The sequence below is a fragment of the Amphibalanus amphitrite genome, unplaced genomic scaffold (genome assembly GCF_019059575.1).
Source record: "Amphibalanus amphitrite isolate SeventyFive unplaced genomic scaffold, NRLGWU_Aamphi_draft 000008F_arrow, whole genome shotgun sequence".
Taxonomy (NCBI): Eukaryota; Metazoa; Arthropoda; class Thecostraca; order Balanomorpha; family Balanidae; genus Amphibalanus; species Amphibalanus amphitrite.
The window spans coordinates 1,400,490-1,424,190 of NW_024881504.1; the positions used below are offsets into that span (position 1 = coordinate 1,400,490).

Sequence of the window (23,701 nt, forward strand, 5' to 3'; positions counted from 1 at the left end):
AACGGCAAAATTTCAAACGCCGCTAACATCTTCATTTTTAAAGGAATCAAGACGTAACAAAAAAAGGTTATACGTGATTGTACTTTGTCTATCAAATGTCTATCTCGGTTTTTGAAAATTTTGGATTTTGAACCAATTTTTTTAAACTGACTTTTGGGAAAATAATTATAAAATCCAAAATTTTGAGTGTATCGAAAAATTGGAACATATGTCGGAGAAGTGGTCTATGTGCACCTACATACCAATTTTTAGAAGAGTCGGTTCAAAAATGTGGGATTTATTCAAAATTGTATGACGTCACGACACACACATTTTTTGAAAAAAAGAAGATTTTTTGGAAGTTCTAGACCTCGTACGGAAACAAAAATAGCACCATTCGGTTTGCCGTGAAAAACTGCATCAAATAGACACCTTTTTAGGTCTTAAAGGAAATAGTTCACTTTTTAACATGGGTTTTGAACTGGAATAGCAGTTCCGTAGCCTGGGCTGAGACGAGCATAAATCAGGAGCTTTTACAGCCCAACGATCACCCTAGGCAAAGATATTCTATTTCTCGTCCCGAAAAAGGTGTCGATGTGTGCCTTGCATATATTCGCATCCAGTATGAAAAGAGCATGGGTACCGAAAATTCTTCAGAAACTAGAGAAATTATCTACGAGAACTCTAGAGAAATTCTCGTACTGATCAATAAGGACATTCAGCAGCAGCAGATCGCCCAAATGCCGGTGGCCGCGATAATTTCTCTAGTTTCTGAAGAATTTTCGGGACCCATGCTCTTTTCATACTGGATCGCCTGTGCCTTACAGAAACTGAAAAGTTCTTCCTATATCAAAATATAGAAAATAATCTTTTGTTATAAATAGGTTTTATTTTCTTTGCTGATCATTTTGAACATAAAAAATCATAAATCCATTGCAAAAAAAAATAATTTCGTGAAAGTGAACTATTTCCTTTAACAACCAACTTCAAAATTTGACCTCACTTCATCATCAGCATCATCATAACCAAGTTTATTAAACAGAAAATACGGGCTGAACTTGTACAAAATATAAGACAGGCGCAAAAGCAAAAGCTTAACTCAAAGCGCCTTGTCTGAATGACATACATAAACAAATGTAAACACCGCTGCGACTTGACCTGACCTTGACCTGACCTCGACCTGAAATTTATCCAGAGGTGGTCCATATCACTTATTGAGTGTGCCTATTTAATTCTATGAATAAAATGACCCATAAAACATGTGTCGCACATGCCCTTTTCTATATTTTGTTTTTGGTGACCTGACCTAACCTGACCTGACTTGACCTTGACCTTGACCTTTGAATGATATTGTATGCAACGAATATTGTCTTGGTAGCTTAAGAACACGTTTTGGGCAATCAGTCTCAGTCCATTCTTCGGCAACTACAGTGCAAGGCTGATACTGTTGAAACTTGCATTTTGTACCCTTGACCTGACCTTGACCTGACCTCTGACCTACTTAAGCAAAAAAATGGGCTCTTAAGATCCGCCTTGTTGAGAGCTTTTGATTGCCGTTTTTCCCGTCTTTCTACGACCATCGGTTCGGAAGTTAGCCCGCGACCGCCTGGGGGGGGGGGGGGTCGGATCCGACCCCCCCCCCCTCCGTTTTTCTTGAATAACTCATGAACCACTTTCGTTATCAACTTGAAACTTGGCATACCTTCTCCCCTATCAATTTGACGTCTCCTGTGCAATTTTTAAGAAAAATTTTCAAAATTTTTTGAGATATATCGATTTTAGTGATGTAACTACATGGCGTTTTTAGTCAAAAAGTGGTAAATGTTTAAAAAATCGTCAAAAATCAGGGTTTAAAGCAAATTGCAAATTAAGGACATGAAAAGACGCAGCTCAACGAGTTCTTTAAAATGGCTATCTCGGATTTTCCATAAAATGCGTTTTTCACCCCTAAAAATTCAAAAAACTATATTTTTTGGAAAACAGCTAATAAAATCCAAAATTTTGGGAATTTCCAAAAAACCGGAGTATATGTTGTAGAGCTCTATTAGAACATAAGATGCCCCAAATTTCAACTTTCTATCTTGATTTTTGACCCCCAAATTGTAAAAAATAGCTCCAACATGTATAGGGCATGGTGACGTCATAAGAATTTTCGTGAATTAGAGGTACTTCTGAACATCGCATGTGAAAACAAATGGCACCACTAGATTCCTGGGACAAAGCTCGTCTAGAAAAGTGCATTTTTATGTCAAAAATAAAAAGTTGAAAAATTGACCTTTTTTCTCAGCCCTCGTATAGTATAAACGATTTTTTATGCTTTCAATGCACACTTATCACCAGCACAGTGACTTGGGGTCACATATAACCATTACCATCGGATTCGGCGTGAAAAATAAGCCATAAAACATGTGTCGCACGCCCATATAGCAGAAATTGAAAACCGTGACCTTTCGTGACCTGACCTGACCTTGACCCGTACTTAGTATGACCCCTATACACACATGGTACCTTCACTAGGTCTTTGAGGTCATTTTTGGTGAGTTTCGAGCAGCAGCTATCGATTCCGCTGTCCGTAAGCCTATTCATGCAAAACCCCTGAATTTGACCTTTGACCTGACCTTGACCCGAAAGTTGACCTCAATCTTAAAATCTTAAGAGTGCTTTGGGAAGGTCTCGTAGAGACCTTTCGAACGCCGCCTCGCGGGACTCGATACGACCATTGGTTCTCGAGATAACAGGGGGGGGTCGGATCCGACCCCCCCCCAGGCTGTCGTGGGTACGGAAATAGCCCAGGCGGTGCCGGGTTAGACAGGGGGGGCAGAATCAGCCCCCCCCAGCAGGGCACGTATGGCTGAATAGCCCAGCGGGGCGAGGGATAACTTTGAAGTATTAACGTTAGCGCTATGGCGTTGCTTTGTAAAATAATTTTCAAAATTATGAATAAAAGTAACAATAGGTAGGCCCAATAGGTATGTATCTGGGCCCTAACAATAGGTAGGTATATTTCATAAAGTGACGCCATGTTATGAAGTTGATACTCTATTTTTCGTTAACAGGAGCAATGTCAAAAGTAGTCATTCCACTGCTCCCACAAAGCCATAGGGGCATTAACACAAATTATATTGTTCAATGACAAAAAAAAAACGTCATGTCAAATAAATGAGAAGCAAAATAATTAACTTGCCCGTGAATTTTGATCCACGAAAACTAAAGGTAGGGTAAGAGTACGCAATCCAATCCTGCGTACTCTTACCTCCATGATCAATGCGTACTCTTACCCTACAATGTAGGACGTCTTAGGCCTCATGACGTCTTAGGATCGTTGTGTCTTCCGGCCGTCGGTTCTCGTGGTATGACGCGAGCAACCTGCGAGCTTTGCTGTCGCACAATTCATCCAGACGTTCGATACCGCATCACGGGTCGCGGGCCCCGCCGCGGCGCGTCGGAATTGGTCCCGGCCGCGCGCGCTTGGTGTCGCCAGCTTTTACTCTCAGCGTGTCTTACGCGGAGCTCACTACGGCGGAGCCGGTGTATCCGCTGGCCGTGGGCTCTCCTGGCAGGAGACGTACGGATCTGCAATACTTGCTCTTACACAATCAATCCAAAAGTTCGATGCCTCATCACGGGTGGCGAGCCCCGACACGGCGGGACAGAATATGGTCCCGGCCGCGGGCGCTCGGTGTCGCGTCATTGGCGCTGGTCTTCATCTGCCTTGCGGCGGTACCTCCGCCGGTGTGGGTCCCTGCTGCAGCTCGGCTCAAGTTCGCACTGACGTCGCCCAGCCCGGACTGCGAACCCCGGCCGCCTGCGCGGCGACAGGTGGGCCGACACGGCGGCCGCCTGGGGGCGGCCGGCCGCGGGCTACCGCACGGCAGCGAACGGGCTCGTTGGCGAACTGTACGTCCTTCCGGCTGGCGTCCCCGATACGGCGGCTGCCCTAATGGGCGCCGGCCGCGGGGCCGCGCGGACCGTTCTACGTGTTTACATTTGTTTATGTATGACATTCAGACAAGGCGCTTTGAGTTAAGCTTTTGCCTTTGCGCCTGTCTTATATTTTGTACAAGTTCAGCCCGTATTTTTTGTTTAATAAACTTGGTTATGATGATGATGATGATGACGTGCCGCTAACTCTGCGCCCCTCATTTCATCACGTTGGTGTGCGTCGTTCATGTCATATCGCGGCGCACGGGCGCCGTTCGTGCTCACTCAATTCAGGTGTATGATGTGGTGGATGTGTATCGTCGCATTTCATGTTATGTGATGTCATGTTATGTTATGCCGCGATGTGTACATACCCGCTCCATCTGATGGTATGCGACCCTAGTCGCGTGAGCGTACCTCTCTGTCCGGCTGTGCCCCGGGCTCGTGTACAATCCAGACACCAGCCGCGTCGGCCCCGACACGGCGGCTACCCTGAGTGCCGGCCGCGGGGCCGTCGTGCCTGCCCTCTGCACCATGTGCCATCATCTCTACCGCCTATCGCGGTCGCGCGGCGCGGTCTCCCAATTGTTCGTTGCATAGTTTAAAGCATATCACAGCGCACGGGCGCCGTTAGCACTCACTCAATCATGCTGTGTGGTGGACGTGTCTCGTTGTGTTTCGTATCACTTCGGCTTGTGAGCCGGTTCGCTTCGTTGTTCCGATGCCCACGTCGGGTGCGTGGTTTTTTTTTCGCCCGGCTGTGCCCCACACTCGTGTATTTAACAGCAGGCCGCGTCGGCCCCGACACGGCGGCTACCCCGAGTGCCGGCCGCGGGGCCGTCGTACCTGCCCTCCGCGGCGTGTACCGTCACGTTACTATCTCTCCCCGTCGCGCGCCTCGCGGTTCGGTGGGGTGGTTGGGCTGTTCCACCTCTCCAAAAAACACTATGACAATGTTTTTTGCAAGCGCGAGGGCGGCGACGGATAAATGGCAATTTATGCGCCAACGGCGTATAAAGACTTTTATCGGTCGTCGCCAACTTAAGCGCTTGTCAACCTGCGGCGGCTGAGCCGGCGCGGCGGCGGCGCCGCACCCGCAGTTGACGCAGCGACAGGCGACGCAGAGCCAGCAAAAAAGTCGTTGTTCGCCCGCCGCCACCCCAACGCCTCCTGTGCCTTGTTCGTTTATCTTGCTTTAGGCGGTGCTAATGCTGTGTGCTCTCTGTACTGGGCTGTTCCACCTCTCTTCCACCTCTAGGACGTCTAAGGCCTACATGCGTTTCGCACATAGAACAGCCCCGAAACATCGTGCGGAACTTCACAAACGGAATATTGCACCGCACAGTACTTTCAAGACAACCTCACAAGTTTCACACAACAATCACGAAAATGTACCTTATCTCAACTACCAATTATCATGATTATTGTAACATAGCAAAATAACTATCAATACCCTACAAAATAATATTCCTCACCTTAAATTGAAAAGCGTCGCCGCAGCACGCCCCTCTTTCTTTGGTGACAAATACGCACTGCCGGCTTCCTGTTGCATCATGAATTTGACAAGCCGGCGTTGCTAGGCAACGGAACAGCTGATGCGTACTCTTATCGCCCGCGTACCCCGCCCGCCCTTACCCTATAATACAAAATTCACTTTCATAAATTTTCGGCTTTTTTTAGTACGCATTTGACATCATATATCGATATAAATAGCACCATCCATAGACCTCTGTACCTACACCTGGACCGGACATAGAAAATCTGGCCATGACCACAACGGCCCTAAGAGTAAACGATTATTTCTCGAAAGCCAAGTTACCTAAGACGCTCATTTTTTCACCGCCGCACAGCCCCATTCAATGAAAATGATAAGGGTCATTCGCCGAACCGATATGATGTGACGCGTGAGCACCTGCACTTTCAATGCAGGTGAAATTTCACACTGCAATTTCGCGTTACCGACCCTCACCTTATTTCGAACCAGTCGCAGCAGCTCAAATGTGGTCGGCTCTTTGTAGCTCTTGAAGGAGCTTTTGTCCAGTGAGGTGTCGATTATTTTTCTCCAGTCCTTGGGCTCACCTTGCTCCTCTCCGAACACCCGAGTGGGATCTTTATTGACAACAGCTCTCAACTCTTCGTCATTTCCATCTTTGATGACGTCACTAATGACCTGAAAACAAAGTGAAATATATACATAAACAAATATAGGCATACAACATGTATATACGTGTACAATGTACACTATCCCGGCAGGCGGTGGGGGGGGGGGGGCATTTTTTGCCCCCCCCCCCGTATCTCTGAAACTACTAAGCGGATCCGCAAAATTCAAACGGCGTCCGAAAGCCCTGTCAAATTTTCCGGGGTAATTCTAATATCATTGACTTTGGGGCCACCGATGACGTCACAGGTCAGGTCAAAGACAAAATGTTTGGCAGTTCACCAGTCTTCTAGGGAATGCGCTATAGCATCGAGAAAAGCGCATTTTATCGAAAATCAGCGATAGGGCGTCAGTTGCATAGTACATACTAGTATATTGCTATTAGAGGTCACTGATAATACCAGGTCAGGTGACAGGTCAGGTCACCAAGGGTCACCACATAAACCCAATTTTCCTAGAGCTGTGCGATGCATGTTTTATGGTCATTTTTTTCATTTCAAACTTAATGGTGCTGGTTATAAGACCATCAGGAACGGTTTAGGTCACTTTCTGGTGGAGTTTTTTTTTCGCTATAACTTGGTGAAAAAAATAGATATCGTTCTAGAATTTTGTATGTAAATAACAGTGAGTAGGGGCTATCACATATATCCTGTTTTTTGAAAATCAAAAAACTTCTTGGATTTTTTGGCTATTCAATTAAAAAAAAGTAGGGGGGTTCAAAGTTCAAAAATTTAACAATTTTGAGATGGAAGTTTAGTAGCCCTAGTGATTCTTCACCTTTTATGTCTTGAACATTTTTATGTAACTTCAAATCTATAGGCCTGACATATCTTCCCGGGAAACTTTTTTTTTTGGTCGAAAAATGGCAAAAATGACGTCACTCTGACGTCTGGAGATATATTGAAAAAAACTAAAGGTCGGCAAAAAATCCCCCCCCCCCACCGCCTGGAAGGCTATAGCCAGGGAGGCACCGGTTCTGACGTCACACGAAAATGTCAGTCGGCTGGTTGTGGCACTGCCCCCTGCCGGCGCGACTGTGCTGCCACCTAGCTAAGCCTAGTCAGCCTAGGACGGGACGGTTCAATTTCTTTTCGTCGAGTGGGGCGGCTTGCGACGACACCCGGTCGACATGGCTGTGCTCAGTAGCGGCGTGTTGTGTTGCGATCCAGCCCCCGCACGGCTGCTGGCCGTGCCTGCGCGCGCCTCTGCCGCTCACACCGTTGGCCGCCCCAGCTCGGCGCCTGCAAGCGCCTCTGCCGCCGCCAGCTGACGGTGCGCGCCGAGCGGCACGGCTGGCGCGGGTGACGAGGGGCGGCGCACGCCATACTTGTTGTCTTTTGTGTATAATCTCGGCCTCGCTCGGATCACGGTCCAATAAATCGCGTTACTCATTATTCCTCTCTCACTCTGAACCGACGAACAGAAACATAACACGGCGGAACACCTTCAATATTAAGGGGGGGGGGGGGCACCGCCGACTTTTGGTCCCACTCTTTCCATGTAACGCCCATAGGGCTAATGTTAAAATACCAAAATCAAAGGGGGGCACGGTGCCCCGGTGCCCTCCCCGTTCCGCCGCCTATGGGTGCTGCAGCATACCTCAGGTTCCGAGTCTCTCGGACGGCCAGTCCCGTTCCATAACCACAGCCAAGGCCCGCTGACCTTAAAGGTAGTGTGCCACCTTTGAAAGATTTCCCATTTTATTTTTCCTAGGATAAGAAGCTTCTGTTTTTACCTAATATCGCAAAGAAAATCAAAAATGGGCCTGGAATAGTGCCTTTTTCGCCTAAAAATTTGTCGGTTTTTCTATATGGGGCATTCCACGTCAAATCGAACAAAAATCGGCTGTTTTGCACCTTACCATTAGCGATTTCATTATAAATTTGTGAGCGAGTTCCTTTGTCGCCCCGGACATTACATTGATGTTTTTTGCACATTCTGACCACAGGTCTTCTAAATATAGGGCATCGAATTTTTGCAAAATGTTGCATCTTTATATTTTTGAACGACCATAACTTTGGTTGTACTTGTTTGATTTGAATGAAATAAACCTTACTGTTTAGGTAATTTCTTAAGCATTTGTTTAGAATTGCATCGACTTAAATATATGACCTTGAAATTTGCTTAACTCTGTTCCTAAGCACAAAAATTGAAATAGCAAAAAACACGCCACCTTCGATTTGGCTCATTTTCATATATTTTATTGCCTACCATATTCTTAACAACCTGTGAAAAAATTAGAGTGGGCCATTCATAAGTTTTGAAGAAAATGGCACACATGCAAACGTATGTTAGCACGCGCAGTGGAGGGGAAAGAGTGAATTTCGCCCCAGCCCTCCTGTTTTTCGCCAATATCTCATAATATTGATGCGAAATTACTTATGGCTACCTGTCCAGAATTGAATTGCACATCTCATCGTGCAAGCAATAAGAAAATCGGTTCACAACTGTTCTAGTAATAGCGGTGTAATGTAAACATCCTGTCGCCGCGGCGACGCGGCGACTCGGCAGCCGGCGCCGACCGCTACGCGCCGCCTGAATTGTAGACTGTGCCGGGACGGAACGGAACGGTTCCGTCTTTACATCGCGCTCCTTACCGCTGATTACGTTCGATTCGCGTCAAATTTTGTGAGAAGACTAAGAAATGTACAGGCAATCTTATGGTGAAAGAATTCTGAAAATAGGTTGGTAAACAATTGAAATATGAACGTGTAAACACAAAATTGTGACTGCTGCGTTTCCCGCGTCGGCCGATCCCGCCTCAGCCGGCGACATGTTACTCTTAGCAGGACTCTAACTGCCATATTTATTATCGGATTAACTAGAAATTCCCCATACATACTCAAAAGTGTATGTTCTTTCGTATAGTGAAGATCAAAAGACGTGAAGATATCGTTGCGTGATAATGTTTTCGTTGAATTTATTTCATGATGCATTTCCACACGGCTCAAAATTCACCGCAAAATACCGTTTGCCTGAGACACTTTTACAATGGAACGTGAATGCTTGACTACGATGACTATGCATTTCCATTCTCGCAGAGTTTGGGATATCACTAATCAGCAATCATTCATTTCAGAAAGTGTACACAAGCAAGCATGTCTTGACTCTGTCTTTCAAGGTCACGCGCGGTTGCGTGATGTTGATGCATGAAAACGGCGTTTGCCGCGAAAGTTATGAATGGCCCATTCCAATTTTTTCACAGATGGTTAGGAACATTGTGACGGACATAATATGTAAAAATTACTCAAATCGAAGGGGGCGTGTTTCTTGCTATTTAAATTTTTATGTTTTAATTCAAGGTCAAATGCATTTCAAGGTCACTTTAATTTAATTTTATAATTAAAAATCAAAGCCTTATCAATTGCCTACAAGACCCTGTTAATATCATTTTGATACCAGAAAAGGAACCAGAGTTATAAGCATTTTAAAAAATGATGTGTGGCATTTTTGGCTATATTCGATGACCTATATCTCGGCGATACGTTATCAAATTTCGAAAATATTATACGTAACTCAGTTTTGAACCATGCCCAGTCTGCCTACAAATTTTCAGAAAAATCGAAGGGGATGACGGATTTCGGTGTTTGATTTGACGTGGAATGCCCCATATGTATAACAACTGTAGTGGGCTGACCTGCAAACAGGCGTCGGCAACAATCGCGAATGCGGCGCACATGTGACAATAAGCAAAGGTCACTATAGAGTTACGACGTACGGGAATGAGTTATCAGCTGTCTAATCGTAGACAACACAATGTCGAGCCTTAAACTGTAAGCCTGTACTGGTATTGTTTCTTTTATTTGGCTGTCGAACATTATTTATGGTTTGAAATATGATTTTATGTAAAATAATTGATATGAAAAAGCCGTCTCTTAACCCGCGCCCTGCTGGGGGGGGGGGGTGTTTGAACATCCCCCCTTGTGGTTTTTCGCGAATATCTCAAAAACGGCGGCGCGGAGCGCCGCCGTTTTTGGTACACCTTATCATACATAAATTCTACACATGTTGTGAAAATTTCAGACCAAGGTCATTCAAGGTCAGGTCACCAGGTCACTTGAAGTGACCTCACCTCATAAAAAGTTTAAATGTCTGTCATAGCTACACCAAGTGACCGATCGCTTTGAAACTTTCAGCGATTGCTAAGAGCAATAGCATGTACAAAATGTATTTCTCAGAATTTTGATATCGATGACCTAAGGTCAGGTCAATTTTGCGACCTCCCCATTATAAGTCAATGGGAGAAAATTGAAATGCGCCTCTTTTGGACGAAAGACATTATAAACACTCCCAAACACCGAATTACAAGTGGTTTAGACACACAGAACATGAAAATGGTGTCCGTGACCCTTGTTTATGCCCTGAGGTCATCTTAGGTCACGAATGGTATCTAACAGTTTTTCGCAAATAACTTTTGATAGAGGCATGCTAGAGCGATGAAAACGCCTTAGATGTGTTCAGCTCGACGATACGGATCGACTGATATGCAATATGATCCTTTCCGGTCAGGTCATGACCTTGACCTGAGGTCAAATTTTCAAATTGACCTTTCAAGGTCAAATTATAGTTCATTCGATGCGTCTTGACGAGAGAAACACGATGCCGGTAAAAGTAAGCTCGTACAAGGCTTGGGTCAAAAGTTATTGCAGAAAAACTATTTCCAAAAAATCGGCCATTTTTGCAGTTTTTGCCCCCTGCAGGCAAAACCGTTGACGTTAGGTCAAATCTGAGAGAATTACTCAGAAGGGGCGTTAATAGGGCTATCGAATGCGCTTTTCCGCGGCGCTGTAGCTCTATTGGTTCCCGAGTTATGCGTTGGCTTCTTGGAAGTTTTCGACATTCGACCTGGAAATCGGCGAAATTTTGCCTTCTATGACCTCTGGTGACCTGACCTTTGACCTGACCAAAAAATTGACCGAAGTGATTTCGTCATTATTTTTTACGCTGTTTCGAACGCCGCCTTCCGCGTATCGCTACGTGGTCCAGGAGCCGAGTTACAAGGGGGGGTGTTCAAACACCCCCCCCCCCCAGCAGGGCGTGGAAATCCAGGACCCCCAGCCGGGCGCGGGTTAAGTTATGACCCCATTTCACCACACGCAAGTGGCAGAAATGACAATGATCAGCTGACGCATTTTTCTTGGCCGAAGTCAGAGCGCGCGGCCCGACACACCACCACCGCACCACAAAGTATGAGCAGAAGCCACGCCCAAAGCCAGGGCCCCGGTAACGTGAGGTAGCCGAGTCGGGGCAGCGTGCGCTGACCCAAGCCGGGGCCGCAGCTTTGGGCGCGGTCTACCGCATCCCCGCGGGCAGCCCCGGGCTATCACATGACACCGGGAGGACGCGCGGCCCCGGCTTGGGTCAGCGCACGCTGCCCCGACTCGGCTACCTCACGTTACCGGGGCCCTGGCTTTGGGCGCGGTCTACCGCACCACCTAACAGGCGTGTTCGAAACCGCAGGAGATGATGATGAACGGGTTTATCGAAACTTGATTGGATGAGCATATCGGTAATAGCGATTTCGGTGTGTGCATTTATTGTTCATAGTGGTGTGAAATGTGGTTGGGGTACGACCGACAACCCGTCGGGGCGAATTTCGCACTGGGGTACTCAAAATTTGAAGAATTTAAGACGTTTCCATGAGTTTTCAAGGTATGGATAAGTTCTAAAAATCCGGTTCTCCTTATCTGGGCCATTAACTCCATACGGTCCAGGAAAGCTGGTACACTACCTTTAACCCTCGCATGTGTAGGGGGGGGGGGGGGTCGGATGGACCCCCCCCATGGTTTTTCGCGAATAACTCGCGTAAAAAGCGGCCGATCGCGACGAAACTTTCAGTACCCTCGCATTGATCAATTTTACACCTACCCTGAAAATTTCATGACCCTGACCCAAATGACCTTTGACCTGTGACCTCTTTTCCGAGACCATGTTTGGTCGGAATCGCGATTTCGCGTATGTCGGCTCGCACTAGCCGCGTGTTTGCAAGCTTTTCGTGGTTTCAAACGTTCAAACATGTAATTTGATGTTACTCCCGTGTGTGTCAAGGTCACCTGAAGGTCAGGTCAGGTCATTGACCTTTGGTGACCTCGGGTGACCTCGGGTCACTTTTTCGAGTTTTACATGTTTCTAGGCTAGTTTTTGGGGCTGAATTCGAATTTATCAACCATTTGAACATTTACGAAGTAGTTTTGGTGACTTCGTAACATGTTACGAAGCTGTCAGAGGCGGTTGACACGTACTACGAATACCCGTCACGACGTCTACTGGTTGACCTGACCTGACCTGACCCGACCTGGTCTAAATGCTTCAAGACATCATCTGTGATCAAAACTAACACGATATTCGTGATCAGCACCCCGAAAAACCCCTAAGCAGCCACACTTTACGACTTTCTAACAGGTCCCGATTTTCCCGACTTTGGGTCATTGACCTGACCTGGAAGGTCAACCAATGACCTAGGACCTTAAAATTGGGTATCATCGGCTTCCTCTCGTCACGGGCAACACGCTCGTTTTTTCCGCGAAGCTCTAGCTCGATCAGGGGCCAAACGGCAAGGGGGGGTCCAACCGACCCCCCCCCCCCCTACACATTAGAAGCTGGCAAACGCCGCACACATGCGAGGGTTAACCCGCGCACCGACGGGGGTCTGCGCCAACTTCGCACCGACGGGGGGGGGGGGGCGGATGACCGCCCCCCCCCTGAGATCTCGAGAACGAAGCAAGATAGCGACAAGCGGTAAACGGCATCGGATACGCACGGCCAAGATCTACAATTTTTACAAAGGTCATTTTCAGGTCAGGTCAAAGATGACGTCACAGGAGTCGAAAAAGTCAAAATGGCGGCGCTAGATATGGAGAGAGTTTTTCTCGAATAACTTTCGAATTAGTCAGGATAGGAACAAACTAAGGGCATCATCGTGATCCTCTCGTCAATCCGCATCGAATGATATATATGTTGACCTCGAAAGGTCAAGGTCAAAGGTTGACCTCAGGTCACGTGACCTCGAGGTCATCATGTATATCATTCGATGCGTCTTGACGAACTGAACACAATGAGACCATCCACGCGTCTGCATCTTGTTCCTGTACGGAGTTATTGGCCAAAAACCTTTGGTGACCTTTGATGACGTCACATGACCTCACAGCTGCCCAACAGCAAAACAGACCTCAAGGTAGTGAAGGTTGATCGCATATGAAGTCATGTATGGTATATGGGGCCATTCCGACCCGTTTTAGTGGTAAAAACAGGGAGTTGATTTTTCCCCCATTGACTTATAATGGGGAGGTCGCGAAATTGACCTGACCTTAGGTCACCGATATCAAAATTCCGAGATATACAAATTGTAGCTACTAATGACCTAATAATATCCTGCGACTTTCAAAGGCCTCCGACATCTACTGTAGCTCTGGGACGGTGACAAAGTTACAAAAAAGTGACTTGAGGTTGGGTCATTCAAAGTGACCTGGTGACCTGACCTTCAAAGGTAGGAGGTTCAAACTTGCACACCATGTGTAAAATTGATGGGGTTATAGTCATACTAAATTTCGCGGCGCTACGCGCAGCGGTTTTCCCGCTATTCGCGAAAAACCTCAGGGGGGGGCGGATATCCGCCCCCCCGCCGTCGGTGCGCGGGTTAAACGGGATTGGCCGGACGACGTAGAATCTTCGTGCTCCGAGAGACACCGAACCCGGGGATAGTCTGTCGAAGTCTTGGCGGCTGAAGAAAGGCTAGACATATCTCACTAGATAATGGCGTGGCCACTGGCCAGCCTCACTTCCGTAGTTTTGCTTCACAAAATTCCATGTCCTATTGGGTTTCCAGTTACGTAGTACACGACCACCTTCAGGAACTTGATGTTTTTTAGATATCTCACTTAATGACAAACTTTTGGCGGCAATTACATTGGTTACCTGCATACTTTGGTGAGGAAAAATCACTGTCGCAGTCGTACAATCAAGACATACCACAAAGGATCAGATCTAAAGCAGCATTATTAACAAAAAGTGTATTGCAGTGATCACCGGCATGTTCGTAAAATAAAATACATCACGAATACAGATGACAACCAAGCCGGACTAGGACACTTATAACAAATATGAACGCAAAAGTGGCAAAAAGAAATAAAAGAGAGAAGATGAATCTGCCCTACGCAATCGTCAACTAAAACTTCAAACAAATATGTAACAGATCTTTGTGCATTAAATGAACATGAATATACCCGCTCTGTCCTCGACACATAAGGGGAACATCCTGGCGGGCCCAGCCAAACAGCGCGCCCGCCTTCGAGTAGGGAATACTGGCGGCCGCAGAAGTGACTAACAGATACCATATTGTTCGTCACGCCACCCACGCTGAAAAATAACAGCTATTTAATCGCGAAATGCAACTATTCATTCAAAGATGCTGCACTACACCAGCACCACCGCACAGTTAGCAGATAGGTACGGACCGCAGGTCCTGGTCTCTGTCTCTTCCGAGCAGGGTCTCCGGACCGGTCACCAGCGCCACCATCTCCGCGCGGTAGCTATAGCACAGCTGTCCGGCCGGGGCCCGCAGTTCCTCGGCCTTTTTGTCCGGCCAGACCAGCACGGCTCCCACCCAGCCCCTGAAGACTCCGCCCTCCGCAAGTCCGTCCGTCCAAAGCCGGACAGCACACAGCGGCAGGGACGCGAGGTGCAGCGTAGCGACGCTTTCCCTGTCCGCCTCCTTAGCCCCAGCCCGGATCAGGCACACGTCCAACCGGAAGGTGACGCCAGCCGTCTGTTGCCACCGTGGGATTCGCTGGCGCCGAGGCCTCGGCGGTCGCGCGCAGGAGGTCCCCTGGTGGCAGAGCCAGCGCCGTCCCCCAGCAGCCTGGCAGCCAGGGTCCAGCTTCTCTCCTCCATCGGAGAAAGTCGGGCTTCCGCCATTGGTGCGTGGCACGGTGTCGAGCACGGACACCAGGTGATGATGCGGCCGCCTCTCGCATTTCCCGCTCCAGGAGATTAACGTGCGAGGGGGGTGGCCGCCGGCAGCCACGCGACGGCAGCGTGTTCGAGCGCCCCTCGGACTTAACCGATTGGTCACCGTACTGAGGGCACCCTCGCCCAGGCCTCAGCTATTCAACCAGATCGACGGCGCCGTAGCCGTCAGAAGCTGGTGATCACTCGAGCCACGCCACAGAGCTCACGCATCAAAGCGGTTGGCTCTCCGGTCCTCGGCATTGGCGTAGCCAGGGCAGGTAAGATGCCGGCCTCAGTCATAACCGGAAAACCTGTAAAAAAAAAAACGATGTGTGATTGGCAAATGGGAATATATTGTTTGCACAGAGTTGATAAATATTGACACACACTGCCTTGTGACAGTAGATTGCTTAGTGAGATTGGCAGTCGGCAGAGGAGGGACTTTTGTAAGAAAACAACAAACGATTGAGGCATTGGTTTTGTAGCTAGCTACCTACCCTTCTCATATGAATCTGGATGATTTGTATAGTCTCTCTTGAAAGTATCGCGTCCTGGGCTGCGGCGGCTCAGCGAACTATTCCATTCAGTTTGAGGACCCCAGTAGGGAGGTCATGGCCTGTATCATAAAAAGTACGCTGTAACACGATTTCACGCCAGCGGTAGAAGGAAAACTGCTATGTGACGCAGGCCCCAGCGGCTGACAACTGGGTCAAAACAGTCGGAGGCCGGCCAAAGGTCATGCTCGTATCGCTCTCTTTTGACCCCGTCCACCGCCCCAGGCGGATACCGGTGCCTCTTGGGCTCACCAGCCGGGCGCTCATTGGTGTGCCCAAGGGTGTGCCTTACTGGGCGCCAATCACTCAGTGTGCGTGACGCGTAAAATCACAACGAAGCGAAGTTCCGCCATAACCCTAACTGTGATGAGGCCTTCTGAATGACGTAAACAGGTCATGCGGGGGGGGGGAAGCCTGGCATCAAATAAGTTTTAAAAAGAACATGACTGAACAGCACTTCTTTTCTTTTTTGTCGCCGTTCACTAACCGGCTCATTAAAAAGAGAGAACTTCAAATACAGGACTAAATGGCTAGACAGCGAATTGGCGCACTGGCTAGAGAGATAATTCTTGTTTTTGAAACCGCTTACGAGTGCATGTGCAAGCACGGATGCATTCTGTTAGCGGGTGCAACTGATGATTTTTTGGGTATATGCGCACGAGTTTCCGGATTTTACCCTCCCCCCTCCCCAGAAAAATATGACAGTCGTGCCGATGACGAGTCAAATTGCTAACTTTGCAATGAAACAAATCTAAACAAATCCTCTGCGAGTAGGGTGGCTTCCGTTGACCACATGCTTAGCTGCCACCACAAGTTACCGGATGGCGACTGCCACCTCCCCCTATCCCTCCGCAATCCGCATTCCGCAACCACTCCCCTCGCCCCGCCGCGCCGGCTGCCTCCGCGTGTCAGACTTCGGTCAGTGCTACCAGCGGCTCTCAAACCTTTCCGCTCAACCGCGGCTGGGACAGGTGGCGCCTTCCCTCAGAGTCGCGATACTTTCAAGAGAGACTATACCATGAAGAAAAAAAGCATAGGCGTAGGATCGGGGGGCCGAGGGAGCCATGCCCTCCACTTTTCAGCCATTGTATAAAGTATAATCTTTATTTTTATTTAAATACAGAACTAAGCGCAGGAAATGGTTTGGCAAGGTGAGATGAGCACAAAACTGATAAGAATTTCTTAATAAGGGGTTCACACAAAGTGACATTGAAGTTCCCTGCCTCCCCCCCACTTAACATGAGGTTCCTAAGCCCATGGAAAAAAAAACACATTGCATGATGTGCATCAAGTCAACACTTTTAACCCTTGCACTTACAGCGGGCCACACAATTAAGTATGAATGGTAGGTTGATACCTAGGCTGTTGGTTGTAGGTTATACCTAGGCTGTTGGTTTAGTTTAGTAGGATGTAGGTATGCTGAAAGGTTGAAAGTTGGGTATTTGTTAACACTCGCCCTGGCAGGGCATTTTTCATAACACGGCCTGGCAGGGGGGGTCGATGCGACCCCCCCCCCCCTCGCGATTGGCTCCTATGGCACCTAGAAACACCAAATTTGGTAGGTAGGTGGCCCCCTGGAGTTCTCGCCCCTGTGCAAATTTGGTTGCTCTAGGTCAATATTTAGGGGGGTTTTGGGGGTATAAATGTAAAAATTTCGCTAAAAACAGGTCAAAGTTTTTTTTCGCTTATAACTTTTGATCTAATTAAGATAGAGCAAAAAGAAAAGCACCAGTGAACTCAGCACGTCAAGGCGCGTCAAATGATATACTTTTTAGCTTGCTTAACCCGCGCCCCACTGGGGTCTGCGTATAACACGCCCTACTGGGAAGGGGGCTATTCATAGCCTCCCTCCTAACTCCGAAACTACTGGGCCGATCGTCAAAATTCAAACGGCGTCTGATAGCCCCGGAAAAACTGTCGAGCGAAACCTACTTTCATTGACCTCGAGGTCACCGATGACGTCACAGGTCAGGTCAAAGTAAAAATTATTAGCATTTTGGCTTGTTCACGTTTTGGGCTCTGGCCGCCGTCTTACAAGTCAGATCAGGCTCATTTTTGGATCACACACTCGTGAACAGATGCTCTAGATACCCTGAGGGTACCAAACTTGTACTTTGATTTTCAGGTCAAGGTCAGGTCATCACAGGTCACGAAAATATTATATCATGAGTCGGTCACGTGACGCATGTTTTATGGTCCATTTAGGTCCGAGATTTCGAATTTGATGTCGTCTGTGTCATTGGAGGTCATTTTGAGTCGAATTTAGCTTAGGTCAGGTCACTTTCAGGTCAAAAAAGGTCAAATTTTGAAGTTGAAATTTTTCAATAAAAAAGGTGTCTATTGGATGCAGTTTGAGCTCAGGAACACGATGGTGCTATTTATATTGGCGTACGATGTCAAATACGTGCTGAAAAATTGATTTGAAAAATTAATAATTGGCCGTTTTCACGACGGAACTTTCGCAGAGGAACTTATTTGATACCTAAAAAGTACCTACCCTTAGAGGCCTTAACATCCCTCAAACTGAAATATTTTATGTTCAAAATAATTTTAGAAGTTTAAATCCGGGCATTTTTTGCCCTCAAATCACTTATTTATTTACAAACACAGCAATTTTTAGTTCTAGTAGCCCACCTTTCGACTATGAGGTATTAAATCAGCGTGGCAACTTGCTCCCTCTTTGCTCCCTCGGGTATCTAATTCCGGAATTCTTAAAAACAAGGAAAGTATATATCGAGTTCTCTTTTATACCTATTCAGTTATGTTTTAACCCGCGCCCCGTAGGGCTACCGGCGGACCCTACCACCCGTGGGGGGGGGGGGGCCGTTTCGGCCCCCCTCTAAGATCTCGGAAAGTTACCGGCCGATTTTCAACATTCAAACGGCGTTCGATAGCCCCACCCGGGAACTACCTTGTGACCAAATTTCATTGACCTAGGTCAAACCGATGACGTCACAGGTCAGGTCAAAGGTCAGATTTTCACCGCTCACAGGCAATTCAAGAAATGTGCTTTGAAAGCGAGTAAATTGGTAATTTATTGAAAACCATCGATGGTACATTGTTCGTCAAACACATACTTTGCTATCTGAGGTCACTGATACCAGGTCAGGTCACAGCGAGGTCAGGTCACCGGGGGTCACAATATGAATGTGTCGTGTGATACATGTTTTATGGTCCATTTTACATGACAAATGCGATTATGTGGGTTAGGCAGCCTTTGGGGCCAGCCTAGGTCACGTTTTTGTGAAGGTCAGGTCAAGGTCAGGTCAAATTAGGTCAAATTTCAAAGTTGATATTTTTGCATAAAATGGGTATCGATTCGATGCAGCTCTCGTCACGGGGAGTCTAATGGTGGTCTTCGTTTTGCTCTACGAGTTCTAGAATTGCCAAAAATTGAGTTTGAAAATTTGACGTCATCATTTTTGAACAGTTTTTTCGCTATAACTTGGCCAAAAAACGAGGTATCGATCTGAAATTTGGTATGTAGATAGAAGACGGTAGGCACTATCACATATATTCCGGTTTTTTCGAAACTCAAAAAACTTTTTGGATTTTTTGGCGAATATATCCAAAAAAATGCTTTTTTGATTTTTGGAGGTCAAAACTCAAAAATTTCAAAAATTCGAGATAGCAGTTTTGTAGCCCTGTCAATTCTACACCTTTTATGCCTTGATCATTTTTCTGTATCTTCAAAGCTGTAGTCCTGACAGGTCTTCTCGCGAAGGTCTTTTTTCGGTCGAAAATGACAGAACATGACGTCACTCTGACGTCATTTGTGGCCAACCTATCATAGCCTCTGGAAAAATTTTTGGTCACAATGTGTCAAATTGATGCCCGGAGGGGTCCTAAAAGTTTGGTGGCGATATCTCCAGCCGTTTAGGAGATATCGACCGAAAAGGACAGGGGGGGCCGTTTCGGCCCCCCCTACGGGGCGCGGGTTAATGGTGATTAAAATATGACAAATTTTTTAATTACATTTCATATAAGAAAACACGCAAAACAATGAAACAAAAATAACTACGGCAGATAATTACCTTCAGGTATCTAATTCCGACCAATCAGCACCTCAGTAGGATATGACGTCATACAAGAATGGTGGTGATTGCCGTTTGCAGTCCCGGCCGGTAGGTCACGTGACCGCCGGGCGCCTCGGGTCACGCGGCGGTCGGGAGTCGGACGCGGGGCGTGGTCGCGGGCGGACGCGCGGGGCATCATGCTTTGCTTTGCTTGCTTTGTCAACTTCATATAACTTACTATCGCATTCGTGTGAAAGCCAAACACTGCTCAGTGCCCTTAGAAATTGAGTTTTGGAAAGCTCAAGTCCCTATAGCTCCTCAGGTCGGCAACAGTTGAAGCCTCATCTGAACCCATGTGAAAAAAACGAAGGTAAGGAACCTTGTGTTGCTTTTTCTTTTACCGTCATAATTATCTCAAACCATCACAATTTTGAGTTGCCACATTGTCTGCTTCACTACATTCGTGTAAAACTTGGGTGAAGGCTGGTGGCTCAAAGAAAGGTGAAGATATTTCTTTAAGTGCCTAATCCGTGAAATTGAAATATCCCGGCTTTACAAATCTACACTTTTCATTTTCTCCACGATACATTTTTTAAAATTGTTTAAATTTTATCTACATTTGTTAAAATCGGGGCTTTGGTTTTGTGTAAACTAGATCATAAAGTTTACTATAGTTTTGTGTAACCTGATGGCTGAAGAAAATAGTAATTTTGCTAAAATGATGTGCGGAAATTTGTTGCTTTCCAAATCAAATTACTCATACCTATATTTCATTCAAAATTAGGAGGCATTATTACTGTTTTTTTCTTGTAACATGAACTGAGTTTGGGTACTGTGCTCCGGAAACGTTGTGGAACTTTAAGCTAGCTAGAGCAGTTTCCATAAAAATTGTTTAGATAGTTGACATGGCTTGTTGACAACTTTTTTGAGGATGGAGATGCTAGTACTGAGCATTGTGTTACATATGATGATGAAGATGATTAGCCAGATGCTCATTATTTAGGATCAAAATTGATAGAATAGTTGTATTACGTTTCACCCACGGGGCTTCTTCGGATACATATAGGTAAATTCAACAAATAGAACACAGAGATGCAGGCCAAGCTCAGACACAAATCATGCGCATGCAATAAATATCGTGAAAGGATTAACAGATATCTTGAGATTTAGACGAATAATAATTTTAAGATCGACCCCTAAGTGCGTACTGCGCGCTAATATTTGTCTTTGTTAATAAATACGTATACCTATTTAACAGTCGACAACACAATACGTACTACGCGAATTACGCTATCATTCCATCTCAGAATTCGTACTACGCGCACACTAATACATACACATCATTCTAAATCACAGCTAACAATGACCTATAATAGTGCGTACTGCGCGCTATTATTTGTCTTTGTTACTAAATACGTATACCTATTTAACAGTCGACAACACAATACGTACTACGCGAATTACGCTATCATTCCATCTCAGAATTCGTACTACGCGCACACTAATACATACACATCATTCTAAATCACAGCTAACAATGACCTATAATACCCAATCATAATCAGTGTTCGGCGGTACAGCATATCTACAGGCGCTGCCTACTGGAGCCATCTGTTAGACACGAAAGGAACTACTGCTACTATGTAGGTATCGGTGTCATATAACGCTACCAACAGAACAAGCCAAGGAACAAGCGCTAATGTGCATATGATGATGTGTAGGGAACTGGATGGAGTAAGCGCCATGATGATGTGTTTTTGTTAAGTGCTGGTTTTTTGTTTCTTATCTCAATTGATTCAGTTATTAAAAGGTTCGCTTCGTCCTTGCATCTATGAAGAATAGAAATTTCGAAGTCAGTGTTCATCGGTTGTGCTGTGGGGTGTGCTGTCAGTATATGATCACCTAGGTCAGTACCTTTCCTTTTGTTCCTAGCGTCTCCCAAGTGTTCCATAAATCTAGTCCTCACCATGCGTTTAGTTTTACCAATGTATGTATCTCCACACATTTTACATTTAATCTCATACACAACGTTTTTGGTATGGCATCTACCTTTGAGGCCACCCTCACACGTACTGCAAGTCTTACGACACCCCCTGGGACAATCAGGGGGTTGCAGTGCAGACGAGGTCAGTTGATTTGAGAGTGTAGGTCCGCTTTTCCACGCAACTCGAATATCCAAATCTGAGGACTTCACTGCTGCGTTGACTTTACGTGTGAGGGTTTCGTCAATGTAAGGTAGAGATATGTAGGTAATATTGGGAGAAGACTTTTTCTTTTGAGATTGTTTGTTTTTATATCTGATTGCGTTTTGTATGTTACGAATCAGTTTAATCGGATAGCCGCTGGAAATGAATATGTCCGTTATTTTTTGTAGACCCCGGTCCTGTGCTGCTTTATCAGACCCCAAACGAACAGCTCTAAGCGACTGAGAGTGTATGAGGCTCCTTTTGGTCTGCATAGGGTGGCTGGAGTCAAAATGTAATAAGATAGGGGCTGCTGATGGCTTAACATAAAGTTCTGTGGTGTATGCTCCTGAGGGTTCTACAGTGATTAGTGTATCAAGGAAGGGAATTTGTCTTTGTGACGAGAGATCGGTGCGTTCGAAGCTGAATTTTAGACAAGGATGGAAGCTATTAATGAACTGTATGTATTCATCTAAGTTTTGCGAGCCATGGGTCCAAATACCAAAAATATCGTCGATGTATCTAAGGTAAAGTGCAGGTTGTAGTCTATCCGATGCTAGTATGCGTGTTTCTACTGCGTTCATGAAGAGGATAGCCAGGGGAGGGGCTATACGGCTTCCCATAGCTATCCCCTGGGTTTGCTTGTAATATTTTGTACCGAAGCGTACATAGTTGTTTTCCAGACAGTGCTCAAGTAATTTTTTCACATCAGGGATGGTGAGACCATATAAGTTCACCTTTGACGAGTGGGTACGTAGCATAGCTATAGTCGCCTCTATCGCTTCTGCTGTGGGGATGTTACCGTAGAGATTGTTCACGTCTACTGTGAATGCGATGGCACCGGGTGGGAGGCCAGAAGGGAATCGAGTGCTCAGGTGTTGCAAATAGTCATAGGTGTTAGTTAAGTGGGCTGGTACTAGGATCAGAAGCTGGGTGATTATTCTCTCTAGGAACCACGAGAGCTTGTCAACTGGGTCCCCACATGCTGATACTATGGGTCTCATCGGGTTGCCTGGTTTGTGTGTTTTCGGAAGTCCATAAAGTTCTGCCGTGCGTGACTCGTTAGGTTTTAGAGCGTGTATGATTTTGTCGGGTAGTTTACCTGCCAAAGTCTCGGTGATGAGGTCAGAAGTCTCGACGTCTAGTTTTTTGGTTGGATTTTTGTCAATGGGCTGATAATCATTCACTATAGTTTCAGTCTTGTGTACGTACTCTGATTTCTCCAAAAGGACTAATCCCTTGCATTTATCTGAGCGCTTGACGATAAGGTCGTCATCATTCTTTAGGTCTGTGAGTGTAGATCTGTCATGTTTTGTGTGGTTCTGTTTGGTGTTTGATTTGTGGTGAGTATACAGACCCATTACTTTTTGTTTGAGTTTCTTCAGTGCGTGTTCTGTGACAGGGTGGGCTTGAGGTGCTTGTTTCGTGTCCGTGTCACTAAATCGAGTCACTAAGTCTTGTTTCGTGTCCGTGTCACAAGTCGCTTAGAGCTGTTCGTTTGGGGTCTGATAAAGCAGCACAGGACCGGGGTCTACAAAAAATAACGGACATATTCATTTCCAGCGGCTATCCGATTAAACTGATTCGTAACATACAAAACGCAATCAGATATAAAAACAAACAATCTCAAAAGAAAAAGTCTTCTCCCAATATTACCTACATATCTCTACCTTACATTGACGAAACCCTCACACGTAAAGTCAACGCAGCAGTGAAGTCCTCAGATTTGGATATTCGAGTTGCGTGGAAAAGCGGACCTACACTCTCAAATCAACTGACCTCGTCTGCACTGCAACCCCCTGATTGTCCCAGGGGGTGTCGTAAGACTTGCAGTACGTGTGAGGGTGGCCTCAAAGGTAGATGCCATACCAAAAACGTTGTGTATGAGATTAAATGTAAAATGTGTGGAGATACATACATTGGTAAAACTAAACGCATGGTGAG

General features: G+C 46.3%; 2 protein-coding genes across 2 annotated transcripts in view; both read right to left on the reverse strand.

The window, feature by feature from the left end:
- The window catches only part of LOC122379543 (serine/threonine-protein kinase/endoribonuclease IRE1-like), a 343,804-nt gene that overhangs the window by 117,151 nt on the left and 202,952 nt on the right, over positions 1-23,701 (reverse strand). Inside the window, exon 9 of the mRNA XM_043361827.1 lies at positions 5,870-6,070. Coding sequence (XP_043217762.1) covers positions 5,870-6,070 — 201 coding nt within the window. The remainder of the gene's footprint in view (positions 1-5,869; positions 6,071-23,701) is intronic.
- LOC122379376 lies at positions 20,786-23,174 on the reverse strand. The gene is made up of 2 exons (XM_043361539.1): positions 21,117-23,174; positions 20,786-20,941 (listed from the first exon to the last, which is right to left on the reverse strand). The coding sequence occupies exon 1, from the start codon at positions 23,116-23,118 to the stop codon at positions 21,271-21,273; it is 1,848 nt and encodes a 615-aa protein (XP_043217474.1). The 5' UTR covers positions 23,119-23,174; the 3' UTR covers positions 20,786-20,941; positions 21,117-21,270.

Coding starts and splice junctions, on each gene's coding strand:
- LOC122379376 (XM_043361539.1), bottom strand. CDS start 23,118: ATGGGTCTGTATACTCACCACAAATCAAACACCAAACAGAACCACACA.